Source organism: Delphinus delphis, chromosome 9 (assembly GCF_949987515.2).
Source record: "Delphinus delphis chromosome 9, mDelDel1.2, whole genome shotgun sequence".
Taxonomy (NCBI): Eukaryota; Metazoa; Chordata; class Mammalia; order Artiodactyla; family Delphinidae; genus Delphinus; species Delphinus delphis.
The window spans coordinates 38,745,769-38,772,496 of record NC_082691.1 but is presented as its reverse complement, the minus strand read 5'-3'; the positions used below and the strand labels follow the sequence as shown (position 1 = coordinate 38,772,496).

At 35.1% G+C, this 26,728-nt stretch overlaps 1 protein-coding gene across 5 annotated transcripts in view; it reads right to left on the bottom strand.

The window, feature by feature from the left end:
- Positions 1–26,728, bottom strand: part of CRPPA (CDP-L-ribitol pyrophosphorylase A) — a 362,199-nt gene that overhangs the window by 175,891 nt on the left and 159,580 nt on the right. For 4 of the 5 annotated variants that reach the window (XM_060020425.1, XM_060020424.1, XM_060020426.1 and 1 more), the window contains exon 9: positions 8,229–8,360. In XM_060020425.1, the coding sequence (XP_059876408.1) occupies positions 8,229–8,360 (132 nt within the window). Of the gene's footprint in view, positions 1–40; positions 8,361–26,728 lie in introns of those variants that run through there. The other variant, XM_060020423.1, reaches the window with a different exon arrangement.

Sequence of the window (26,728 nt, the reverse complement as noted above, 5' to 3'; positions counted from 1 at the left end):
CTGATTTCCCTGTGCTACGCGGCTGCTTCCCACTAGCTAGCTATTTTACGTCAAACACACAGTTTTGAAGAGACATTATCTTTCATAACCTTCCTATTTTCCCAAAGAATGACTAAATCTAAATAATAAAAGCCAAAACAATTTGAAAGTGAAAAATATTTAGTCTCATCAACATTCCCACGTTGAAAAGCCTGATTACTCTGAACAGGGTATTATGGGTTTCCGTAAACAGATTTGGTGCTGCGTGTTTGGTGTACATGCCGTATGATGGCATGCAAAGTAATGTGAGTTTAGTAAATAATTCAGCTAAATTCCAAGTAATTGCTCACTGCAGGGAGTAGAGTTTTAAGTCTAATCTCCCCAAAGATTTTCATTAAAAACAAATCTGTGTTCTGCTACTTGATAGCATGCACCTATTTGTTCTCCAAGTGATCGCACACACTTGAAGGCTAAGAACACAGAGCAAATGGGGTGCATTTGAGAGGAAAGACTAGTGTAAATTGCATCCTACAAATTCAGGTCTTTTGGCACAAAGGTATCCGAGAGCAGTTGGACCTGTTCATGTAGTTCTTAATGTTTTATTTTGAATTTACCTGAAGTAATTACAAAGAGATTCATCGTTGAGAATGTTTTCTGGATGTCCTTTATAGTACACACAAAACCTTCAAAACCCAGACAACAGAGAAAGACAATAGTACTTAACTCATCAAGTAGAGAGATCCTGCTTACACTTTGGACAGAAGAACAATTTACACATCTTTATCTAATTTAATGTTTTGCCAAACAACTTCATTTCACCATTTCACATCCTGTTTTGGAGGTTTATAAAAAGATCCTCATAAGTCTTTTACAAACAATTGTTTTTTAAAAAAGAAAAAATTACAGAACTGCTTTGGTAACTTTCCTCCTTTTTCTATATGCCTCCCAGAGCTGCAGTAGTTGTAGGAAGAGAGCCAACAGTGGCATTCAGGAGCAGGGAGAAGGTAAGGGGCTCCCCTGTTTTACCCCTGACCTCTTCAAGACTTGTTTTCTGTACCTCTGCCTGATGTAGTCCTTTCCAATGGCCCCATCTTACAAAAACACTAAGCCAACTATTGCTTTCAAAAGTCCTGTTTCCCACTGTATCAAACCCAGTAAAATGACAGTACAAAGGAGAAGAAAGGAGACAGAAGATAAGGAATAGATAATAAACGGCACATACTCCTGACGTGCTAACATATTTAATATTTCCCTTAACCTTTCTCTAATGGATGTTAATTCCTTCCCTGTCATGGACTGAATCTTTGTGCCCCTCGTCCAAATTCATATGTTGAAATCCTAACTCCTACGTGACGTGACGCTATTAGGAAGAGAGACCTTCAGTTGGTGATAACTCATCAGAGTGGAGTCCTCGTCCATAGAATTAGGTCTCTAGAGGTCTCACCCTCTCCCTGCTCTGTGAGCATCCAATAAGAAAACAGCGCTCTGCAACCAACAACTCCCTAGAACTCAAGCACGCTGGCACCCTGATCTCACTCTTCCAGCCTCCAACCTATGCTATCTGCTATAGCAGCAGAACAGACTAAGGCACCACCCTTGTCTTCTACTTTATTAAGGTGTCTGACAAAAAAAGGAGAACAGTTCCCTCTGTGAACTAGAACAAAATACACAAACAATGAGTAATTCTGAATAAAATAAAGGAAATAATAGTATAGGTGAAGTTTATGGTCACATAGGGAGAGGAAAGAAAACCCAGGCCCAGTTCTAGAATTCCCGTGTCAGAGTGAGAGATGGTTGATGGTACCACATGACACAGCCTGCACACCTCTTGTGTCTCCTCTTTCTCATCCGACAAACGCTTTCAAACAGAAGTTCTGACTTCTGCATTTTAAAATGGAGAATCCAAGGCCTAGAAAACTTATATCCCTTGTTTAGGGTCATATACCTTGTTTTTCAGTTAAGGGGAAGATACTAATTCAAGGTAAGAAATAATCAGTTATAATCATTTTAGGAAACTCTTTAACCATGAACCTGTGTGACTCATCTCTAAAGCCCTGAGTACATAAAATGCACAGATTAAATACAAAACTGCTACAGATAAACTTTATAGACTTTGCAAATTTTATTATTATAAAAGTTCATATGCAAAATTGTATTTAAAAATGTATATCTGTGGCAGACACCATATGGAAAGCCTGGATATAGACAAATAACAAGCCCTTGAATGTAAACACATGTTAAAGGTGCTCTGTTTGATTTCATTCCAACCTAAGACAGGATTCTATAACATAGATGGGGCTGATATTGCGAAGTGGCGCAAGCAATGCCTTCCCTAACCATAGCGCATCTTTCATTTCTGCGCTATAGAGACTACAGAGAAAAAAACAAGCTGTATTTCCCCCGATTCTGTAGCATAATTCTATAGATTCTATCATGCACATGGAGGAGACTTAGAAGGTGGAAGTGGTGCCGGAACAAGGAGACTAGATTTAGGGAAGAGACTCTTCATTTTATGGATCAGCTATGGTAGAGTTCCTACCCATGGTTCCCTGGCATATTATATAAGCAGAATCAGGGATGGGAGGCATTTTTCTTAGCACAGTCCCACAGGATGGTTGAGCATTTCTGTTAACTGTACTGTTCCTGGCTAGCTAGTATCCAATCTTGGTTCTATGACTCTTAATTCTATAAAGCTACAAAATACCTTTTCAAAATCCATCTTTTAAACAATCAATTATACACTTTTTTTGTTTCCAACTAATTATGTTTATCAATATAACTGCCCTATTTTACTGAGAGTTTTTGAGTGTTTAGAACAGTTGTCCTTAATGAACACGAAGACATGATTTCGGTTACCTGAGAAACTTTTTCAAATGGCCATTCTTCACTCCCTTACCAAACTTAATCAACATTCTATTATACCACCTGGTATATCAGAGCTTCCACTGATGTGACAGTCCTACACAGATTACAAAGGGAAATCTGTGATTCCAACATGCCAGTGTAATGAAGGACCACTGACCTGCATCAGTCATTTAAATCTGGCTCATACTAAACTTTCATCACAGTTTGAGCTTGTGAAACATAGAGCCCCAGGGATATCCCTGATCTCTTGAAATAGAGTCAGGGAGGTACAGACTAGGAATCTGTATATTTAATTCCTCAGATGACTATAATATTGTCAGCTGGGGATTTTTCTAAGATGTTTTAAAAGTGTTTAAAAAGCTACTGGCGTAGAAAACCAATCATTTATTAGTGGGGTCGAATGTATGTTCATTTAAACAAGTTAAACTTATTTCTTTCTTTGAGAATACCAGTAGATCACTCAAGCAAGGGACAGCTGTACAAATCTCAGATCTGGACTTCAGGAAAATACCTAATAAGATGTCTCATGATATCTTTGTGAAGACGGTGGATAAGTAAAGCTGAGTGCAAAAATCAGTTGAGTGGATTATTCAATGTTGTAATGTCTGTACAAAAAAGTTACTAATCAAAGGAATAATATCGTTGTAACCTAGACGTTTTACCTGTAAAATGGTCAGTATAGCTGAAGTTGTATTACAGTGACAACAGAGTCTAATTTCTTTTTCATGCTACATGTTTACTGTTAGTTTGCTGGGGACGCTGATTCACAACATTTTCACGAGGCACCTAAGCTGAAAGAATGTCCACAATTTGGAAAACCTCCGGTGGGATTGGGTAGATAATAGATACAGCAAGTTTTATACTGGCCTAAAGATTGTTTTTCTGTTCTCAACACTTCTGCCACCAAATGTGTGTTTTATTTTTCCCTCACTAAACAGTTCTGACACTCACTACCTGGAGTTAGCACTGACCACACACCCCAGGCTTAAGGGCTCAGTCCCACCAGGCTGACTTCTACTTCGGATGCCATCTGTACTTTTGACCAACAAGCTATATAGGTCACGGGTTCCTACAATCCGCTTCTTGAATGGCTCACAGAACTCAGGGAAACAGTTTACTTACTATCACAGTTTTAAGGAATATTATTTTAAAATATAAACTCACAAATATTTGCCTTAAAAAACAAAGTTATCATAAAAATATTTTAGATTTCAACAAAATTAAGACTGTAAACTGTAAGCTACTGGCTTGAACAGCTCATGACAGAAATACTAAGTCTGTATATGTTCACTGCCATATTATCAGATACAGATTTTCAAATAACTAAAACATGTTCCCCAAACACATAATTTTATATCATGGACCTCAGTGATGGTTTGCATAACAAAGCTGGATTAACAGGATGAAGAATAATATTTTATGCATAGAATTATTTAAAGTAACACTTAAAAAGGGACTAAGATCCTTTATATAGACTCAACTATAAAAACTGGTTTTAATTATTCATAGTTATTTTTGTATGGTATTTTTTAAAAAGGGATAGGACCTGATTTAAATTCATTCAACAAATTGTAAAGGCAAGCTTTATGCTACATTTCTAGTCTAGAGCATAAATTTCAAATCTTTCCTGCTTTGTTTACAACTTGAGGAACTGAAAACTGGATGATAACATTAGAAAACTTTATACTATGGTCCAATATTTCTTACTTATAGTTATATACGTGTGTGTATATAAATGTATAGATACATATATATACACAGTGAAGCCTGTCACTTGATCTATAACTCTAAGTTTAAGCTACCCACGAAGAGCTCATTTTAAATTATTAATTTTTTGAGGCCACTAGAATATTTTAAAGTCAATTTTGGGAAAAAAAGTTAATAGTGCCTTACTATGGTGATATAGATAAGAAACTAGCATATTCAATAATTTAGCAAATAATCTCTCTCAAAGGCAGAAAAAACACACACATAAAGCTTATCTAGAGTTAAGTAAAGTATTTGTTAAAGTTTCTTATATCAGTAAAGAAAATATGGAGAAACTGAGTTGAGCTATTATAAAATTAGATGCATTTGTCAGTGACTGAATTATTAAATTATCAGTAATTGATCACAGACAACATTGTAGAACATTTATAGATACTAAGGAAGGAATCAATCCTTAGCTTTATCCAAATCTATTTTTTCCTTAAAGGTATATACAAAACATAGATGACATCTAATTTGTAAATTATATGATGCAAGAAAACTATAGCTAATTAATCATATGCTATAATCTAGATCAAAAAAGACAATGAAAGACTGAAATAATAGAATAAATCTAATCAGCTTAAAATTGCCAAACACAAAAACTCCCATACATGTGTGTAAAAGAACTCTATACAAACACAAACAGAGGTTTAATAACATCATGTGTTTCAAAAGAAAAAAGCCTACATAATTCTATTTAACTATAAACATCATATACATCGACACTGTGAAGGTGCGGCCAAATATCAAGACTATCTGCATTAACAGAAATATCACATACATAACAAGGGAGGTTTTCATTAAGCCAGAAAGAACATATGTGTAACACAGATACAGAAGTCAATTCAATACATTCTCTCTTCCAAGGAGGGGCTATCAATAAACTGAAAAGCTATCCAAAGATGAGGCACCTGATGCTAGTGTCTTACAAAAAATAGTTTAAAAAAAAAATCTAGAAAGGTTTCACTGTTCAGAGACTTAGAAGCATACACAATAACTACCTACAAAACATCTAATGGCTCTTACAGAGATGAATTAGATTTAGGGAACAAGTCCAGTGTATGAACACTACAAAAAGTTGTATCTCACAGCACAGTGGAAAGCACAGACCAACACTCTTCACTAAACAGTGAATGAAAGCTCCACCTTATACATCTTCATATCCTTGCTGTTTGCAGTGTCAAGGAGGCACTCAATTTTAGAAGTACTGCTTTAACTAAATGGAAAAATTAGTACTGAAGTAGAAAAAGACTGTACAGAGGTAGTGCTTTCTTTATTTAACGGTATACTTGTGAGGAGTGTTTCTCAAAGTTTCTTTTAGGGAACATTAGTCCCATGATTTATCTATGGTTAAAGGATTACAGGAGAAAATGGAAAATGGCATAGCCCTTGTCCCCAGGTTGGAGATATGAAATGCTCATCAGTATATTAAGGATTTGTGAGAAGCCCTCATTAAAGAAGTCTGTTTAACTCTATTCACTGCTGCCTCTCCAAATTTTTAACCACAGCTCTTTTTTAATGGCATATCTAACAAACATCCCAGGATCTCTTAGTAAATGCTCTTTAAGGTGGAATTATGTATTGGACAGTGTGTTGGGCTAGTAAAAGTCAATTCACATCTGTGTCTTTAAGGACAAAAGTAAACCTTTCATTTTAAACATTTTCACATACTTGAAACATCATTACTGAAATGTTAAGAAGAGACAAGCAACACCTAAGTAAACTATCTTTGCATCCTAAAGTAATGAGACATATCCTGAAGGGCTTGCAGGACCACCTTTTGCCACTTTTGGTAACTTAGTAGACAACTGGCTTAGCAGGTCCAAGTGTGCTTAAAAAGAGCAGTCAGATACCAAGCAGTGGGCTGCAAAGGCTCCTCCTTTTCAACAAGGCTACTTTTCCAATCAGGGAGCCTTCATAGGTACAGAGTCACATAGATACTCACCGTACTCCATTCCATAAAAGGGTAGAACACGTCAAGTGTGAAAAGAATGAATGCTTTTATGTAAATATGAACTCTACAAGTGTTACCAGGTTTAGCAAATAAAACACAAGATGCCCAGTTATACTTGAAATTCAGAATAACGATAAAGAATTTTTTGTGCAAATATGGTCCATGTAACATTTGGGACATACTTATGCTAAAACATACTCTTTCTCTGAAATTCCATGCTCCATTTCAACTGGCAACCAGACCCTCCACTAGAAAGTCAGCTACAGACCCTTTGTGCTTAGTCTAAATCATACGACAAAGAGAGGTCCAGAACTGTGTGTGCTCTACCATTCCCCAGCTTTTGAGGCTTTCCTGAGTGGACACTATTTTATACCTGTATAGCATAGCATTAGTCCATGACTCCTTTGCATGGCACAAGAGAAATAACTGATTTCTTTTTCCCACCACGTTAATCTAGGGTACAACCAAAGACAATATTGAAGAGGAAACATTCCTGAAGGAAGATACAGACCTGAGTTCTTATTCTTACTCTGCCAGTTTTATGTCCTTGGGCAACTATATGTCTCTCTTTAGGCCTTGGTTGTGCTGACTTCAGGAACCATACGGCACTAACATTTTACAATTCCATGATCCTAAGTGAACTAAACTTTGCCTTGTCCTTAGGACCAACTGGAGGTCATGCTTGTCTCTGTCAGAAGCAGAGGAAACAACCTCAAAGTTAAAGAAAACCAAGGAACTGGCTAAAGGATGCCCCTTATATTCAACGAAAATCCATTTGTTTCAAAAGAAATGTTGTTGCCTTCAGGCTAAAAAGGCACCTTAAATATTTCATAAACAATAGCTGTTATTCATCAACCATATAGTACCAAATCACTTTTATTCCAGACCACTAGAAACAAAAGCAGTTGACTATCTTACTTCCTTGACTCCTATGTGGTACAGCTCTAAGACACCATGAAGCTTTCTGCAAGTTCTATGAAAGGTATCTATGCACAAAGGGCAAAGCCATCTTCTCTAACAGATTCTCCAAACAGTTTGATTTAAATAGCATTTCTCTGCACAAAGAATCTAGAATGCTAATTCATTTTGCCTTCAGCTCAAGTAACTCGCTATTAAAAGACAGCGACAGTAAGAGTTTTTGTCTAGTTAAATACCATGCCCTCATGTAACTCAAATGCCAGCCACTGCTTTCAAATGATTAAAGTCTTGATTACCAACATCTTTAGCACAGCATTAAAGGAATAAACAACTTTAAATTATACAAACGGCTAAGACTGTGACCTTAGAGTTGCCAGTTAAATACAAGAGTCCAGTTAAATATGAAATTCAAATTTCAAATTCCAAAATTGGAATTAAAAATAAAATTATTTATTTGAAATTCAAACTTAACTGGGGATTCTGTATTTTTCTTTGCATATCTGGCAATTTTATGTGGGCTACCTAGCGTGAGATCTTTGTCAATTTTCATCTTTTTTATTCCCCCTAATCAAAACACTTGTTTTGATTTTTAATTTTCCCTTAGAGTCAAGGGTTTCTACCTGCTGCAGAACATGAATAGATAAGTAACTTACCAGCCCAATTTTTTTTTTAATATTTCTTTGCTTTTAACGAAATCAGGTTCCCACCAATAAAACTGTAGTCTAAAAAACATACAATCTGAAGAGACCAACATTTTACCTACCTGTGGGTAATATACGAGAAGGCCATATAATAAAATATTTCTTTTTTTCACTTCCTTGGCAAATTCTCTAATCTGCATTAGGTTTTCCATTTTCTGACCAAATGGTACTGATTCATAATCAAGAAATTGCACCTGCAAAATAATATAAAAGGTAACAATCAGAGTACCATTCAGTTTCCCTTGAAAAGTATGACATTAAAGAAGCTTAAAACACATATAATATTGAAATTATTTTTATCATTTTATTAACTTCTAATCATTTCAACCCCTAAATACTTAATAAAATGAATCATCCTTTATAAATACAGATATAGTAAACACTAATTGAAAAGTATAAAATGCTAATATTCTATTTCAATTTGTGTCACAGTCAAGTATATTGGTATAAAGAATATATGATTTCATCAATTCTTTCAACTTACTTCCCAATTTGTAATTTGAAACTAGGCTAGATAGAAATAAATAGGTTAAGAAATTAACAATAACAATAAAACATAAGGGACTGCTTATCCAAATAAAAGTTTTTTAGAAGAATCCCTTTCAAAGTAATAATTGGAATTTAATAATAATCTACTCCTTAAAGTAAATCCAGAAGAATTTTATATAGAATTCTTTTAGCAGTGTTAGTGTTTTTCTTGAAATTATTCAAGTGACTATTTTTTAAGCATTATTTTTCATTTAAATTTAAGGTCTCAGGGTGATCTGTGCTCTTTTCTACAAACTACTACTACTGAGATGATACAATACTGTCTGTCTTTCATGGGATATAAAAACCTAAATCACAACAATAGCTTCAAAATAACCTATTTAAAATGCAAATGTACATATACAATGAGCATAAAAAAATGTGTATTCTTTTGCAATATCAAAATTTTAAAACTTAAGAATTATTTGTTCAATTTTGTGTATTTATTAACTAGGAGCATTTTATAATATACTCCACCTTATATACTAATACTAATCCCTTATACCAATCTTATACTAATCCTTTCCTCTCTGCTCATTCATATGGAAATGAATCAGCTGTTGCAAAAGATATCAGTCCCTATTTGCAGCTGAAGCCTTCTGAAAGGATGGCTCACATACCACCTTCTGTGATCTCCTTCCCTCACCCCTGAGAAACCAAGGTAGAGGGAGAAGTGGGGAGAAAAAAGCAGCCCCTAAACTCATGTGACATGATGAGCGCAGGAGCTAAAGCAGAAGACACTCCCACCTCTGCCCTGCCTTTTTCCCTGCCCTGTAGTCTTTCACAAAGTTGGTCAAACTAGTGCTACAAAGGCTTCTACTCTTAGGAGTTTGAACCTAAAATTGCTGTGGTGTGCTTGCTACAAAAAGCAGGCTAATTCCCCAACACTGAGGCAATTTTGGAAACTGCAGTCACGGTACGTATCTGAAGCCAGGGGACAGGCTGAGGGTAAGAGTCTCTCCGGAGCCCATATGGCCCGATCACTACATAGCCCCATACCAGCTAGGCTGGGGAACAATACTACTGTTTGGAGTTAAAAGCCTCAGAGGACTGTTTAACTCTTCTAACTGTGTAATTACCTGTACTATTCAGATACCATGAAATGCTAGCGGCCACCTTGCCCAACATACTTTAGGTGAATGGAATGCCCTAGAATTTTGCAATACACAACCTGGGCAACCTTACTGCCAGCCTAGATAGATAGCTAGACAGACAGACATTTCTTGTTTAATACAAGTCTTCCTGACAAAATTTGAGTTCAGAAAAATCTTGCACTAAAGTAAGGGAGGTGGGTGGTAGGGAGACGGTTTGTGTAAAACTAGCACAAGGAGCAGAAAAGAAAAGACCACTATAACTGGCAATTATAGCCTGTACAGAAATTTAAAATGCACAGAAATGAAAGAGTGGAAATGCTGGTAATGCATTAATTAGAGAAGGAACGATGACTATGATACAACTGGGAATGAGCTCTGCGCCAGGAAACTGCCAGGAGGGTTGGCCCAGGAGGAAATGCATGCTGCCAGGAGCTGGGGAACCTCTCGGGGAAGTCAGAGCTGGGAGCAGGTACTCATTTTTAATTTTCCTTAAAGAGTGTCCTACAACAGAGCCTAAAATTAATTTTTTAAATACCAGTTAATTACATTAACTATTAATTGTAAAAATAAATTATAACTCTGGGAGTCTAAAAAAATGGTAAACCTGAAACTTGAGGCAAGATTATATTGAAATGAGAACATTCAACAGATAAAGTGTGAATCTTTTTTTTTTTGAAGGACAGAAATTAGAGACCTAATTAGAAATTAGAGCTAATTATGTATATTAAAAGTAATGCTGGGGCTTCCCTCGTGGTGCAGCGGTTGAGAGTCCGCCTGCCAATGCAGGGGACGCGGGTTCGGGCCCCAGTCTGGGAAGATCCCACATGCCGCAGTGCGGCTGGGCCCGTGAGCCATGGCCGCTGAGCCTGCGCGTCCAGAGCCTATCCTCCGCAATGGGAGAGGCCACAACAGTGAGAGGCCCGCATACCGCAAAAAAAAAAAAAAAAAAAGTAATGCTATTTAATTAAAGCTATATACAATTATATTGTATAGTTTCCAAACTTGCAGAAGGGCTAAAGGATTATTTGTATCAATGGAACAAAGCATAGGAGGAAAGTAAAGTAGCAAACAAAACAATTGGCCAACAGCAATAACCAAAAAAAAATAAGCTTGTAGAAAGAATCCCAAATATAAAAATAATAAAGATAAATGTAACACTTTTTAACTCTTTCTTAAGTGACAGATTTATCAGATTGGATTTTTAAAAAAATCTAACTATATGCTAGTTATAATATAAATGTCTAATGAAAACTATCCTGAAAGTATGTACTTTACAGGATAAGACAGTTTTCATTAGACATTTATGTATGTACTGGTATGAAAAGGCATACCATGCAAATACTACCAAAAATGAAGGTTGTAGCAATATAATAGGGTTAAGACCAAAAAAACAAACATTGATACAGATAAAGAAAAACAGTACATAATAGAAAACAAAACTTATAACAACCATAATCTTATTACTAAGAACATAGATTTTAAAACACAAAGCAAAAAAAAAAAAAGACAATTATGAGAAAACAATATCCAAATCCATAAACACAGAGGAATGTTTGACTGCACTTCTCTTAGAAACTAATACATCAGACAAATTTTTTTTTTTTTAACGTCAAAGGCTTCTGCTTCCAGGGCAGCAGCTGAGTTGAGGGTGTTTCTCTTTCCTCCCAAGGTTATAATTCTATTCCTGTTTTTCTGGCTGTTTCTATCTAGGAAAAGCTGCACACGAGCTGATGCAACTTCACATTAAACGGACCTAACTCCTTTATTTACTAATGACATAGAAGCTAATTTTTCTTACAGAAACAGATGTTGTAGCATAGAACATCTAGGTTGAACTGAGGGACACGCTACATGTACAATAGTTTTTAAAAGTTCTCACCAAGTCATGAGATTCTAAACTAGGAATGGAAGGCTTTCACTCCAGCTATAGGTCTGTAAGATTCAACATATCCTAGCTCCTTGAAAGGAAAAAATGTTAACGGCACTCAAAAAAATCAGTAGGTCAATTCTGTTCACCGGAGATTCCACAAATTAAGGAAATAATGCGTAAAAGTGAACTCTGGGCGAACTATTTATATACCTTCAAACTGCCTATTTACCCCATTGTTGACCTAAAACAAAGACGGGTTTATTCATTTGGTATCATCAGAGAATTGTGATTCGGTGTCTGTAACCATGGTGAGCCACGTGCAAATTCTCACACAGCAAGAAAAGGAGAAGGCTTTTATTGAGGGGGAAAGGAAGTTGGAGGGCTGTAGTAAACAAAGAGTCCCTGACTTTCTATTCACTGAGTCTTCGCCAGGAAAGAGGAGTGTTTCTTCTTCCTGTCGGGCTCTGCTATAATCTCAGGGCATGAGAGCTCCCCCTTCTGGTCTCCTAATTCTTTTTAATAGAGGTTTATGTTTATTAATTTTTTCATATCACCAAACCAAGTACTTCAATTATAGGGAAACTTTAAGACATAAAGTAGTAGAACATAGGAGAATAGCACAGCTTTTCTAAATACTTAGTATGTGCTAAATATTACTGTAGCTGACATATGTCACTTTTAAAGAAACAGATACGGATATTGACCTTATGAAATGTATATAATCAGGTTGATAAAATTCGAGCATGAAGAAGTAGGATGCATCTCAAAATTCTCTTTCACCATGTGAGAAAGCCTGATGACATCATAAAAACCGGAAGATAATCTCCAGCAGATGTACTTCCTAATACCAATAACGTAAAATATAAGCATATACATAACACTGTGCTACTAATTTTGAATTCTAAAATACATCAGCTACTTATGAGGTCCAGGAAAATATTGAGTTGGTACAATACAATCAACTTTCATTTTAAAAACAGGACAGATTTATACAACTGTAGCAGAAGGTTGCAAAATGGTCATGATAACTCAAGAAATGTAAGTGTTTTTGCCTTAATAAACAGTTTGGACAGGATACAAGCACTTGTATCCATTGAAATGTAGCAAAACATTTCATCTAGGTTGAGTTCTGCAGATTTGCTTATAGCTACACCAAATACATATTCTTTGGTCTCTTTTTGCACCATTCACTAATTTACTACATGTAAATTGTAAGAAAAACAATATTCCCCAGTTAGGATGCCATTTCTAAATGTTCTTTTTCAGACATACACAAAAAAGATATGGATCTCTTCCTACCCACCCACCCCCAAAAAAAGAATGTAATTTCATCTTTTTCTAAGGTAGCAAATTCACTCCTATAAAATAGTAAACTGCTTAAACATTTAACATGTGGATAACTTCATGGCTTTGTGGGTGGGCGAGGTTTCTGGCACTCAGAGTTTGGAAAAGGCTTCTCTCTGCCTCATGTCTTCTACATTAATTCTACACATGCTTTATATTTGTCTTAGTAACCATTTAATATACCCCCTGGTCCCCAATGAACTCCAATTACTTTTTTATATTATAAAATGTGATTTTTCACTTGTCACTGAGGACAGGTACATTAAAGGACAATAGTTAATATCATGTACAACATTCTTTAAAACATCAGGAATGTTCCATAACACCACATTTAACACTTCTGTCTCATTCCAGAGTCCATGTTCACAGGAAGGCCTGAGAAGGGAGTCAGGATTTGCGGTAGAAGGGAAAACAAACTCTTTGTTTATTTGACTAAGAAAGAAGTCAATTTGTGAAGCTTATGTATATATCCAAGTAATGCATTGCTTAATGCCCACCAAAGTAGAAGGAAGGATGGTCAAAATGAAAGTTCTGGTAATTATCAAATAATTGAGTTAGAAAGAATTGGTAGATAGACCAGAGGTTCTTTGAATCCACACAAGAGATACTGCAAAATTATCAACATATGTGTACAGAAAAGTAAATTGTATGAATGAGGCCTAACATCTTCAAAACATCACTTTTCAAAAGAAATATCAGGGGAATCTAAAAATTGATGAAACTGGCCAATACTATGCAAATCAAAGTAAGAGTTTATCTTAAGGATAAAAAAGCCCCAAAAACTTCAGAAAAACTTTCATCTCACTTCAACTACTTATGAATTACATGGATTTTATTAACGAAAATTAATAAATTGTACTTCTAAAAAGAAAAAAAGAACAAGCTTTTAATATTAAATCCCTTTGTTTTAGAACAAGTTTAAATCAATGCCATCATGAAATTCAACTCATAATTCTGATGAATAGAAACTAAGTTTTAAGCTATCATGGAAACTGAGAGCAAATGCCTAACAACTCATTTGTAAATCTTAACAAAATAAAACACCAGCAAAGCTAGTAGGTTGGGAAATAATGGCATTTAATAAAAGGTAGTAAATAAAAGTACTTTGCATTAAAATATCAACCATAGAAAATGTTTAAATGTTTCTATTGATTCAAAGAATTAAAAAGTAAATGAGTTTTACAGTACCAGTAAAAATGTTACATTTGTACATACTTTTTTTTTTTCAGATCCTTATTTAAAAGATCAAAGTAATGGAATGAGAACTTCATGTTTTAATAATTTTTCTTTGTCTTTAATTTTTGTCAATTTGATTGTATGTGTCTCGGCGTGTTTCTCTTTGGGTTTATCCTGCCTGGGACTCTCTGCACTTCCTGGACTTGGGTGGCTATTTCCTTTCCCAAGTTAGGGAAGTTTTCGACTATAATCTCTTCACCTATTTTCTCGGGTCCTTTCTCTCTTCTCCTTCTGGGACCCCTATAATGTGAATGTTGGTGCATTTAATGTTGTCCGAGAGGCTGTCTTCATTTCTTTTCATTCTTTTTTCTTTATTCTGTTCCGCAGCAGTGAATTCCACCATTCTGTCTTCCAGGTCACTTATCCGTTCTTCTGCCTCATTTATTCTGCTCTTGATTCCTTCTAGTGTATTTTTCATTTCAGTTATTGTATTGTTCATCTCTGTTTGTTTGTTCTTTAATTCTTCTAGGTCTTTGTTAAACATTTCTTGCATCTTCTCCATCTTTGCCTCCATTCTTTTTCCGAGGTCCTGGATCATCTTCACTATCATTATTCTGAATTCTTTTTCTGGAAGGTTGCCTATCTCCACTTCATTTAGTTGTTTTTCTGGGGTTTTATCTTGTTCCTTCATCTGGTACATAGTCCTCTGCCTTTTCATTTGTCTATCTTCCTGTGAATGTGGATTTCGCTCCACAGGCTGCCGAATTGTAGTTCTTCTTGCTTCTGCTGTCTGCCCTCTGGTGGATGAGGCTATCTAAGAGGCTTGTGCAAGCTTCCTGATGGGAGGGACTTGAGAACTTCATATTTTAAACAATCAATAGAAAAACCGAGTATTACTTTAAATCATGTAAAAAAATCATAAAATGAACATTTTTCAGATTATTTCACAAGATTGACTCTCTTATAAGGACATAACTCTGCCACTGCTGTATTCTGCTATTAATACAATTATCTGAAGCATTATGTACAACTACAATTAACTTAAGTAACATCTGTATCGTCTGTAACAAATTTTAGAACCAAAAGTTAAAAGCAATCCCAATATGAAGCACTGATTTGTTTAGCTACTATTATCTGAAACATTTACCTCTGTATTTATTTATTTACTTATTTTTCTGTTTGAGAAAACTCTGAGAAAAACTGTCCGAGAAAACAAATCACTGAAGAAGTTACAAAACACAGGTGTGTGATTCTTCACTGAGTTTAGTATATAATCTTTACAGATTTTAGTGACTTGTCAAAATTTCATCTTACATGATAAAATGTATTACTGCTATTATTATTAAGGTTGTCTGCAGGCCATTTAGATCAGCATTTTCTGATTTTTTTAAAAAACAGGTATTTTTGGAGTTCACAAGTAAAGACACTCTGTGCATTGGGGCAAACCACTACAAAAGTCCATTATAACACTTTGAATTTCTAAGAATAACTGATTCTGTTTTAATGTACCTACACTTGTAAGTGAAAATGTCAAGGCAAATTCAAGTCAATAAACATGTCTGAATGCCTACACAAGCTGTCTTGAAAAAGGGGAAAAGACTCTGAGCACACGAATGTAAAGGAAGGATTCCAAGACAAAATATTGTCACTCATACTTTAAGGATAATAGGAGTCAAGCAAGCAAGCACTAGAAGAATGGAGTCTCAGGTAGAAAAACTCACCAGAGTAAACACAGATGTGTCAGGTAACACAGTACATGTGCAGAACTATAGTGGTTCAGTATTACCAGAGGGCAAATTGCTCAGTGAAGAAAGAAGAATAAGGATGATAAAATTAAGCAAGAGCCAGAACAGCCCAAGGCTTTATGATCTGACTGAGCTTTGTCCAGGAGGGGATGAGGAGTGTCTAGAAGGTTTAAATAATGACAGGGTTCAGGGCAGGCCACCCCCAAATATACCACTTTGACATACTGATTGTTTTGAATTAAAGTTACTTGAGAAACAGTGGGTACAAGGACACTCTGAGCCTCCTTTATGTCCCACCGAAAGCAGGAAATAAGTTTCCATGTGGAAGCCACCCTCCCTGTACCAGGAGGTAAACAGACATTCTTACGGCCAGAGACAGGGAATTCAGGGCCGAGAAGTCTGTGTAAACACACTCTGCTTAGTTTCTTCACTAATTAGTACTGAAGCCTAAGTTTCTTTGTCTAAAAGGGTATATCAACAGGCTGCTTTGATTACTCTTGGGTACCTTTGCACATACAAAATTAATTTTTTTTTCTCCTGTTAATCTGCCTTGTATCAATTATTAGACCAGCCAAAAGAACTTAGAGGGGTAGAGGAAAATTTTTCCCTTCCTGACAATGAGAGTAACATAGTAGATTTGCAATTAGCAAAACCTGTTATAGTGGCTGTGATGAGGTCACAACTGAAAACAAAAGAGACACTTTTGGGAGGGACGGTTCTTGTAAGGAAGAAGATGATTACAAACTTTTTAAACTTCATGCACTTAAACATTCCTGTCAAAACATAGGAATAATGAAAATCGGATGTAAAAATGTAGGAATTGGCACACAAGCAATACTTTAAATCATGAGACTGATGACCCAGAGAGTATACGTCTATTAAAGAATGTCTAACAGATATTTTAGTAAAGGTACTAAGTAACTGTGGCAAATAGATCATTTCGGATTGACAATTTAAGCCAAAGTTCGAGAACCTGTGGCCCATGAGTCAATCCAGCCTCCTGCCTGTTTTCTGTGAATGAAGTTTTATAGAAACACAGCCACACACGTTCTTTGACATCTTGTCTACGGCTGCTTTTGCACTACAGCAGAGCGGAATAGTTGCGACCAAGACCATGGTCGATGAAGTCTAAAGTATGCATTATCTGGCCCTCTGCAAGAACGATTTGACACCCCTAATATAAAAAATTTATCTCAGATCCAGGGAGAGAAAACGGCCTCAATTATCTCTTGTAAAATGAGAGCATTCTACTAAACGATTTTTCAGACTCTTTTCTTCAACAATCTATTGTTACTTGAAAAGGGCAAGTATTGACATTCCTCATCAATGTCATGTGATAAAGTGAAATGAGCACAGCGCTTATTCTTGAACTGAGGATAACAGCATCTATGATAATCAACTCTTAGGATTGCTCTGAGGATTAAATAGGATTATTTACTTTAAAAGAAAAGGATAGTGACTCATTATGTCAAACATTCAATGAATGTCTGTTATTACTAACATTAACATAATTATACTAATAATATGCATTAGCAGGCCACATTTGGGGTTGGGGTGGGGTTGAGAATTATAAATGTCGTGAGAGCTGCATTTCTTACAAATGGGAAGAACAAGAAACAGAAGATCAGTTATATTTTCATTGGTTGAGCAAAAATCCTAGAACTCAGTTATTACCATAAACACAGTGAACTTTTTCAGAAGACATTTATAGTTCTTTCTCAAATGATCTAGAAATGGGTATAATACTCAGAGTACTCAGAAGAGACAGGCAGACTTAACAGTCCTGTCATTCCCAAATAAGAATTTTCCACTACTGACACTAGGATTATCTTGGCAACACCCGTTGCATTCTACCTTAGCAGGTACCAGTGAATAAAGTATCCCAGCATTTGAGTGGAATAAGTATAAACTTCAAAATCCCATAAAATAAAACCTGTGGTGCCTGGAAAACTGAATCATGCTATACTTTTCAAAAGTGTCACGTATAAACTTATGGCAAGTAGGGCTCAAGCCAAAGGATGTTTGGAACAAGAAGCTTTTTGCACTAATTCCATCACCTTTCCATTCTTTCAATAAAAGAAAGTTGAGTTTCCAGAAAACTGCCTAAGTAATCTATTTTTAGGTAGCTATAAATTTTTATCCTAAGGGAATAGTGCTTAGGCTTGGAATATTCTTACCATCTTCCTGTCTGCTAATGACTCAAACCATGGACAAGATTTGTTTTACTGTTTTTGTTTTTTCTCAGAATGTGTAGCATTAGTACAGAGAAAATTTTGTAAAAAACATGATCCATCATACAAACACTATATAACTTGGCAAAAGCATTATATGAAAGGTATTTTAAATTGTGCTTATACCTGGAATTCTATTAAAATTCAATTATTAAGGAGGCCTTGGAGGCAAGTAACTTGCCTTTCCAAGTATAGGTTTTAGGATAAAAACTTCTGTTCAAACACACACACACATAAAACACCAACACACAAACGCCTAGAAAGCTTTTGGATATGAGTGAAATCTTTCTAATTATTTCTGCCAACAAGTTCACGATAATCATCTGCCTATTCAGCTTTCAGAAACAAACCATAAAGATCGTTCTCTAATGTTGCCTATTTTGCTATTATGCACCCAATTTCACAAAACATAAAATCAGAGATTATGCTTCCTCTCTTATTAAATGAAGCACTAAATCTTGGTACTTCTATCTCTTAAATATATCTTGGTTCTAGCCATTTCTGCACATTCACTATAAAACTACCCTAGTCCTAGCCACCACCATTATTTCTTAGACTACTGCAAGAGTCTCTAAATGAAATCAAATGCATCAAGGAATCCCTCTGGATCACTTTAGTCCATTCTCTGTGTTGCATCCAGAATGATGTGTAAAATGCAAAGCTGATCACATCAATTTCTACCGTGCAGTACTCCTTTATAGAGTTCAAACTTCGAAGGCCCACCTTGATCTAGACCTGTGTTCTCACCTTAACTCTCCCCAATGTGTAATTCGTTCTCTCTGTTTCAGATACGCTGGCTCTTTCCAGTTCTAACCATCCTATGTGCTACTCTTTCCAAATAGAAATGCTATTCCTCTTACTCCTCATAGACTCAGACCCCACTCAGCCTTCCAAATTTCAGCTTTCTCCCTTATACTTAAGAAGATCTATCCTGATATTCTACTCCAGGCTAAATTGCCCCTTTCTCAAACAGACCTAATTACAGTTCTTACCTTAGGGTGGTGGAAAGAAGGGACAGATAGTGACCAGAGTCCTGTGACCTCCCAACCACTGCGTCACTTCTCGTCTTTTAATTAAGCTCATATTATTAAGAATCTTCATTTACAAAAACAAAATTAGCTAAATAAAATTATTTCCTTACTTCAGATGAAGATATGAAAATCTGGAAAATTAGCACATATGGAAATGCCTCATTCTTCTAAAGTAAGATGTAGTTTAAAAATGTATTACATTATGAAATAGGCTACATGTATGTCAAAATACTTGACACACAGATGTTCAGTAAATGCTATATGAATTTATATTAAGCAATTAATTAGATAATGAAGAGACTAGGATAGTTCCCTGTAAAGTGCTAACTAGACAGCACCTAGAGTAAGTTTAAGATGAATTAGTAAGAAACAGCATTGGTGTGAGTTTTAATGATTAATAAATCATTTTCAGAAGGCAGGACCTGGCTACACATGGAAGGATAGATTTCTTGGGAGATGGGAGAAAAATTAATCTTGCAACTGTTGTTAGAGAGAAAAAAAGGGAGAAATGCAAAAAGGGAAGAGCTAGACTTAACGCAATAAAACCCAGCCTATGAAATAGGAGGATAAATAAGAAAGAGGCAAACACAAGAGAAACCATTTTAAAAATCCCATGAGTCTTGTGATAAGGATTAAAGTACAGAAAGGTGTCAAAAATTGCTCAAAAAAGGAATATCCTACCACCTGATTCATATTGAACATGACTGTAATCATCTAAATTGCTCTACTATATCTTTATGTAAAAGACATCCGTCGTGGATCATATAAAAGTAAAAAGACATCACAAAATTTTGTCGTATAGACAATATTTTTAGAAAGAGAAGCTACTTAGATGCAATCAAGAACATCCTGCTCTTTTATAGATAAAAATTCTGACCTAAAGTTCAGAGACAGGAAATAACTTGACAAGGTTAGCAGGTGTGTTACTTGCACACACCGAGTACCTATACCTTGAATCCCACTCCAGGTTCCCATCCTTACCTTGCCAAAGATCTCCTAAAACGTTAAATAGCCAATTCTTTCTATTCAACACCTCCTTTACAAAAATAGAATTTTGTTTTCTCCATGAAGTAAAATCCTTTTAGATATTATAAACAAAGTCAGGCTTAGCTATGTTCATATTAACATATATATTTCTAATCAATTACAGAAGTATAACATGTAATTTTAAAATAATAAACGGTACTGAAAATATATTTAGTCCCATCTTTGTAAAGAAATAGCATGACATAATTAAGCTAAGGGCCATTTCCACTGTTTAAAACAGAATCCAGTGCACAAAAAAAATCTAATAAAGGAAATCCCGACATAATTTTTAAAAACGGAATGACCAAACCAATTGTTTATTTCCTTTTCTAGGGCTAAAATTCATGTAAGCCACTTAACAAAGGAGGCTATTTTCATTTATTTTGCCTCCTATTCATTTCATGTTAAATTTTATAAACTGATTTGCTAGGACAGCACTGGCAAATAAATTCACAAACAACTTTGTTCATCTGACCAAGTTTAGTAAACTACTTAAAATAGAAAATTAGTGATTCCAAACTCCATGCTTAATCAAGAAAAAAAAATTATTCTGAAAACAGAGAAAAAGTTCTCTGGAATTCATTCTATTTGTACACCCATTAGAACATCATTCTATCTGAAAATAAATAACCTTTATTCATTAAAAGAAAGACTACCAGAAGGTATGTCCTATGAGAATCAGTTCTTTACACATCATCAGTTACATGTCCATCACAATTAATCTTAGGGAATTTCTATATCCCACAACACAAACTTTCTAGTAACCATTTAGCCGGAAGCAAAGATCACCTAAAACTTAAAAAAGCAGTCAATTCTTTCTACTCAACACCTCCTACAAGAATGATTTCATCATTCCTCATCTTTGTGTTAGATATGAATCCCTTAGTGACTGAAAGGGCAAAAAGGTTCCAAAGGTATTTTAAACCAATATTTACTTAGATTTTATTACTGATTTAGGCAGGAAATACCTGAGACTTACTATATGAGAAGAAAACAAATGAAAACATTTGTAGAATTTTGTGGAAGTGATTGCATTTCTGCCACTGAAGCTGTGTACAAACATGAAAGAGAGAAATTTAAAGTATCTTAAGTGATGACATCACAGACGTTTAACATATAATAAAGTTATAATTTTCTAAGGGAAAAATCAAGGTATCCATAAGGCTACAATAGCAACATGGTTGAGACAGGAATAGAAGAGGGAATGGGGCCTAATCCCTTGGTCATTCATTGGCTATTAAACACTCACATACACACACACACACAATATCCATTCAAAAATAAATGTAAATAAACTAGGACCTGAAACATTCATAGTTGACCCTTGAACAATATGGGGGGTTAGGGGCACCAACCCTTTGCACAGCTGAAAATCCACGCATAACTTACAGTCAGCCCTCCGAATACACGATTCCTCCTCCATCCCACAGTTCCTCAGCATCTGTGGATTCAACCAACTAGGATCCTATAGTACTATAGTATTTACTACTAAAACGAATCTGCCTATAAGTGGACCTGCGCAGTTCAAACCAATATTGTTCTAAGGTAAACTGTGCCGCATAAAGAGTAAACCCAATATGGAAGCAGTAAGAATTATGATAGGAAGCGCTCTCTTTTTTGGTCTTATAAGAAATTTTGCCTTAAAAACACACTTTCTTAGTCCAGTAGTAATAAGGTTAACAGAATGAAATGTATAGAACAAGAAGTTAAAGGGAAAAATACACATGCTGGGTTCTGTTAAGAAATTTAACAGGACCACAGATTTTTATAACTTAAGTTCAATAAAGGCTCAGTACCCTGTGAAGCTAAAGAAAGAAACCATTAGCACTTAAAAGAAGGAATCAATGTGTTTTTCCAATTGTCATTTGTTCTTTATTAGGAAGAAATTTTAAACACATATATATATGTATATGTGTATTTTTAATCTCTTTCCATCTTATTATTTAACACATTCATGAGAGCATTAGAGTAACAAGTGTATATGATAAACTGCACATTGGATTGATTCTGTTCCTGGCTCTGCCACTGGTGAGTGTGGAACCTTCTGGAAACAATTTACATCTCTGTGACAGTTTCCCCAGATGTGAATGTATCAAGTGTCAATTGATGGTGGTTTTCCATTTTTTTTATTTGCTGACATGTTCAAATATTAAACATTTTGAAGTATTTTAAAGATCATGTATTCTGATCTATTATGTCAATAAACTACTTTCCTGTAACTAGAACTAAATTAGGCACTTTTGAAGGTTTATTTATGTTTTTCAAAGCATTAAAATTCCATATGGGAATTTGTTTTTTGCTTAAGTAAATTCATGAAAAGATTCCTATCTCTCCTAAAGCACCAATAAAATTATTGTCTACATTGTCAGGGGAAATTAGAGCTCTTGGATAATTATCCAGATAATTACTGTAAAATTGTTTTGCTGTGGAAAGTGATAAACTATTTTATCAAGTAAAATTAAAGAATCTGCTTCATTTCTCAGTTTTTAACCTCCACTTAAATTTGTGGTCAATTTCTTTCTGTTTTTAAAAATTAAACTTTTGGTGCCTATTATATGAATCAGCTATGCTCACTGAATAAGTAAGAATATACTGTCCATTATCTCATCTGATAGTAGTACTAAAGAATATTTTGTGGAAATCTTGCCAGATCCAAAAAAAGTAGAATCTCTATTTTATTTTCTGGACCTGGAAAGTATTTTTTGACAGTTTTACATTTGATTTTAGATAATCTTGGATGGAAAACAGCTACACTTAGCTTTGTCTTCTGAAAAACTCCTCCATTACCAGGGAAAAAACACTTCTCTGATCATTAATTTCTAAGCAAAGACAACCTACGATTCAGACTCTTAACACTTTTGTGTCTTGTACAATTTAAATAGAAGCCTATGGGGGTTTTTTGGAGTGATTTTTATATCAGAAACTTTATGAATTTACCTTTTACTATTCTAATAGATCTCAAATATTGTCTTTTCTAAATATTTATCATTACTTAAGTAGTGAAAAAAACAAATAATAGAAAATAGTAGAAAATAGAAAACTGAACATGTCCCATGTTGATAGTTATTGTATCAGATGATTCCAAAAGAGCTTTCAGATGACCCTCTTGCTGCAATCTGGAAAAGATGCTAGCAGTACTATACACTCCCTGGTAACCACAAGAACGACAGGCTAACAAAAACTTCAGTCAACTCGGGATAAAAACTTGGCTCCTTGATAACTTACGTGATAGACTAAACAGCATCAAAAATCACATCTGAAAAGGCTTCTTAAGCATAATTCTTATACAACTTTATGAAGGAAAGCATTGGCCTTTAATGTTTATAAGGTTTTTCTTGTTAAAAAAAACACAGAAAGTGATCTAAATTTTTAAAATTCCTTCATGCCAACCAGTTTCTAGTTTTAAAAAGGCTTTTTTTTTCTTTCAAGTAGAGACTAGTCTAGTACAAGGTGTGATTGCTATCCAAATATGTGTTCCCAAAGGCTCACAGTTGAAAGATTGCATACAATAACAAACGTCATCCTAAGCCACACAGATGCACGGAGAAACAGAATACTTAAACAGTGACCCCACCCAACTATCTCTCCTCACTTTAATGCTAGCACCTATTTTATCATCCGTCAGTCTCCAGCTGACTACGGAAATTTGGAAAGTTCTGATAACTCATTATAACTACAATTAAGTTATACCTACCAAAACAGAAGATTTTTTAAGTTGATCAAATTAACATTGATAAATTCCTTAAATCATATTCAACATCATCAAGAATTAAGAAGCAGGCAAAATGAGACTACTTAAAATACATAAAAAGAATATAAGAATGATGACCAAATAGATAGTCCAAAAAGGTATTTTGAACATAGTAATAAAGAATATTTCTTACAAAACTAAAAATAACCAAAAATATTTTCGCAAAAATGACCAGTTGAAATGAAGCATGTCACAACATATTATCATATAAATGTCTACAAGATCACTCAAAAAAGTTTATTTTTGCAAACATAACCTAAATTTTAAAAACAGAAGATAAAATTATTTTAATAAATATCTTAGTTCTTCTAAAATAAAATCCCAATTATTTGTCCTACTGCTCATGCTAAAATTTTGTTCCTTTCTCTACATGGATCTTAGAGCAGTAGCCTCTACCTATGCCAGTGTATCTTAGATAACAAAAACCTCCTGCATTAAGTATTTCCTAACCCATTTTGCTTTCATAAAATCCAGGGAGAAGTTGATCTCTGATCTTTGAACAACGAAGAATCCTACAGAACCCGAACTAAAACCTAAGTATCCTAAATACCTAGAACCCAGCACCATTAACCGTCCATTCCTTTAGTAGTTAGCTCCCTCCAAGGTGTAAATACTCCAGAATGAACTTGAAAGTCACACGTACCTTCTGAATGACTACTGAATGACAGCTAACCAGGGTATTCCAAAATATTTTTCTGTATCTACATAAGAATATAATAGAAGAGATATGTGGGCTTCATCAATACTGCAGTCCTGACATTAATTTTTTAGCACTGAGAACATGATCTAATGTTTTCGTCAAACAAACGCCCCAGCTAAACTGACTTGCAGTCCCATTTCTTCTGAACATTTGTCCTTGTACAGTAAAACATGATGACACTGCAAATGAGGGCCTTAACTAAATACCCTCTGAGTTGAAAAAACCCTCACAAACACCTACTCAACCACAATTTTCCTTTTCATCTGACTGATTCCTACCAAGCCTTCCTCTCTTCAGATGGACTGAAAATCAAAGTTGATAAACCATGGCACAGGAAAAAGGACCACTGTACTGCATGTCAGCCAAGAAAAAATAGGCCTGTGAACATTTACAATACATGCGTTCAATAACTACTGAATCACATAATCCCCAAATAAAAATGGAGATACTTTCCTATGACTCGGATGTCACTTTGGATTTATTTTCTGATGAATAACATCTACCTGTTGAGGGAAGCAAATGAACAGACGCTTCTCAGAATTTAAAAGTGCTTGAAAAAGGCTTATTTAAAAAAAAAAAAAAATCCCCCACGGTAGGGTCCTTCTTGTCTTGGCTTAATCTTCTAGAGAAGTAATTCAGAGAGAAGCAAAGTAAACACACCATAGCCTCAGAGCTAACTGATCCACATAATATCTTTTCAATTACATATATATGTATACATGTCTGCATATGTATTCATACTTTCATATCCACACACTATATGTGTATGCATTGTTCCCACTTAACTAATGTAAAAATTGTGTCCCCAGATATCTAGACTCAACTTTAAGTCTTCTATTCTACACTATATTTTCCACACAACTATTTATTTGGGGAATATTTGAATGATTCTGCCAAATTTTAAGTCACAGGGAAACTGAAATGGCCTTTTGGCAATTTGGGGGTAAAGCAGCATCAGAAGGAAAAAAAGATGAAGGCTTTACACAATCATTTACAGGACAATTAAAAAATCCAGAGACAATTTACTTGACTCTCAATCCAACAAGGCAGTATTCTTTACCTTTCCAGTGATTTGTTCCACCGCAAGGATACAGATTCCAGATATGTTCTAGAGACATTTTCCTATTAAGTTTAATAATAACCCTAATAATCACCATACTGATTCTACCTATGTAATGGGAAAATAACAGGTAGACAAGTATTAACTATAGAGTGACAACTCTCCAGTTTAAAGTGAACATTTTACAGTTTTTATAGCATATTGACTTAGCGTATACTGACTTATAATAATACTATTCTAAAACTAGTTCTCGTAGACACTTCCTTCCTAACTAGAGGATTGTCCATCTTTTCCCTTAGTTTAATACGGAACACTAGGTAGCCAAAAAAAAAGAATGAAAATCTGGCATTTACTAGGATATGTGAAATGGAACTCTACAGGAGTCAACAGAAAACTAAATGCAAATATTTATGGAAGCAATGCAAAGGACTGAACTTGAGATACAATAGTAACAATAAACTACAAGAACTAACAGTTTAAAAATGCTGTGTGTGTGTATGTATTTGGTGAAGAGAAGCAGAGGAAAGGGGTAGAAGGAAAATTCATGATGACACAGATTCCCACCTGCATGCCTGCCACAACTATACTGCCACTAAGAGAAGTCAACTGATGGGGAATGTGCTTCTGGGAGAGATCTGACATGCTAGGTGTGAGAAGATAGTCAAGTACTCAAATGGAAGTACCTGATAAAATGCTGAACAATGTAGGACTGAAGCTCAGGAATCAGATTAGAGCAGCATCAGTGAGCTTCGGTTCGTCTCATCCAAATTGGAAAGAGCAGGAGCTAGACTATTAAATGAAACTAACATTGCACGGCTGCCAAGGGCCCAGCACTATAATATCAACTACATTTTACATTCAATCATTTTAATCCTGACAGTGATTTAAGAAGTAGGGCTACTAGCCTCATTTCTAAAAGGAGGAAAGCAAGCCTCAGAAAAGTTAAGTAACTTGACCAAGGAAGCAAGGTATTCTGAATTCAAAGCCTTTGCTCTCTTTACAGCAC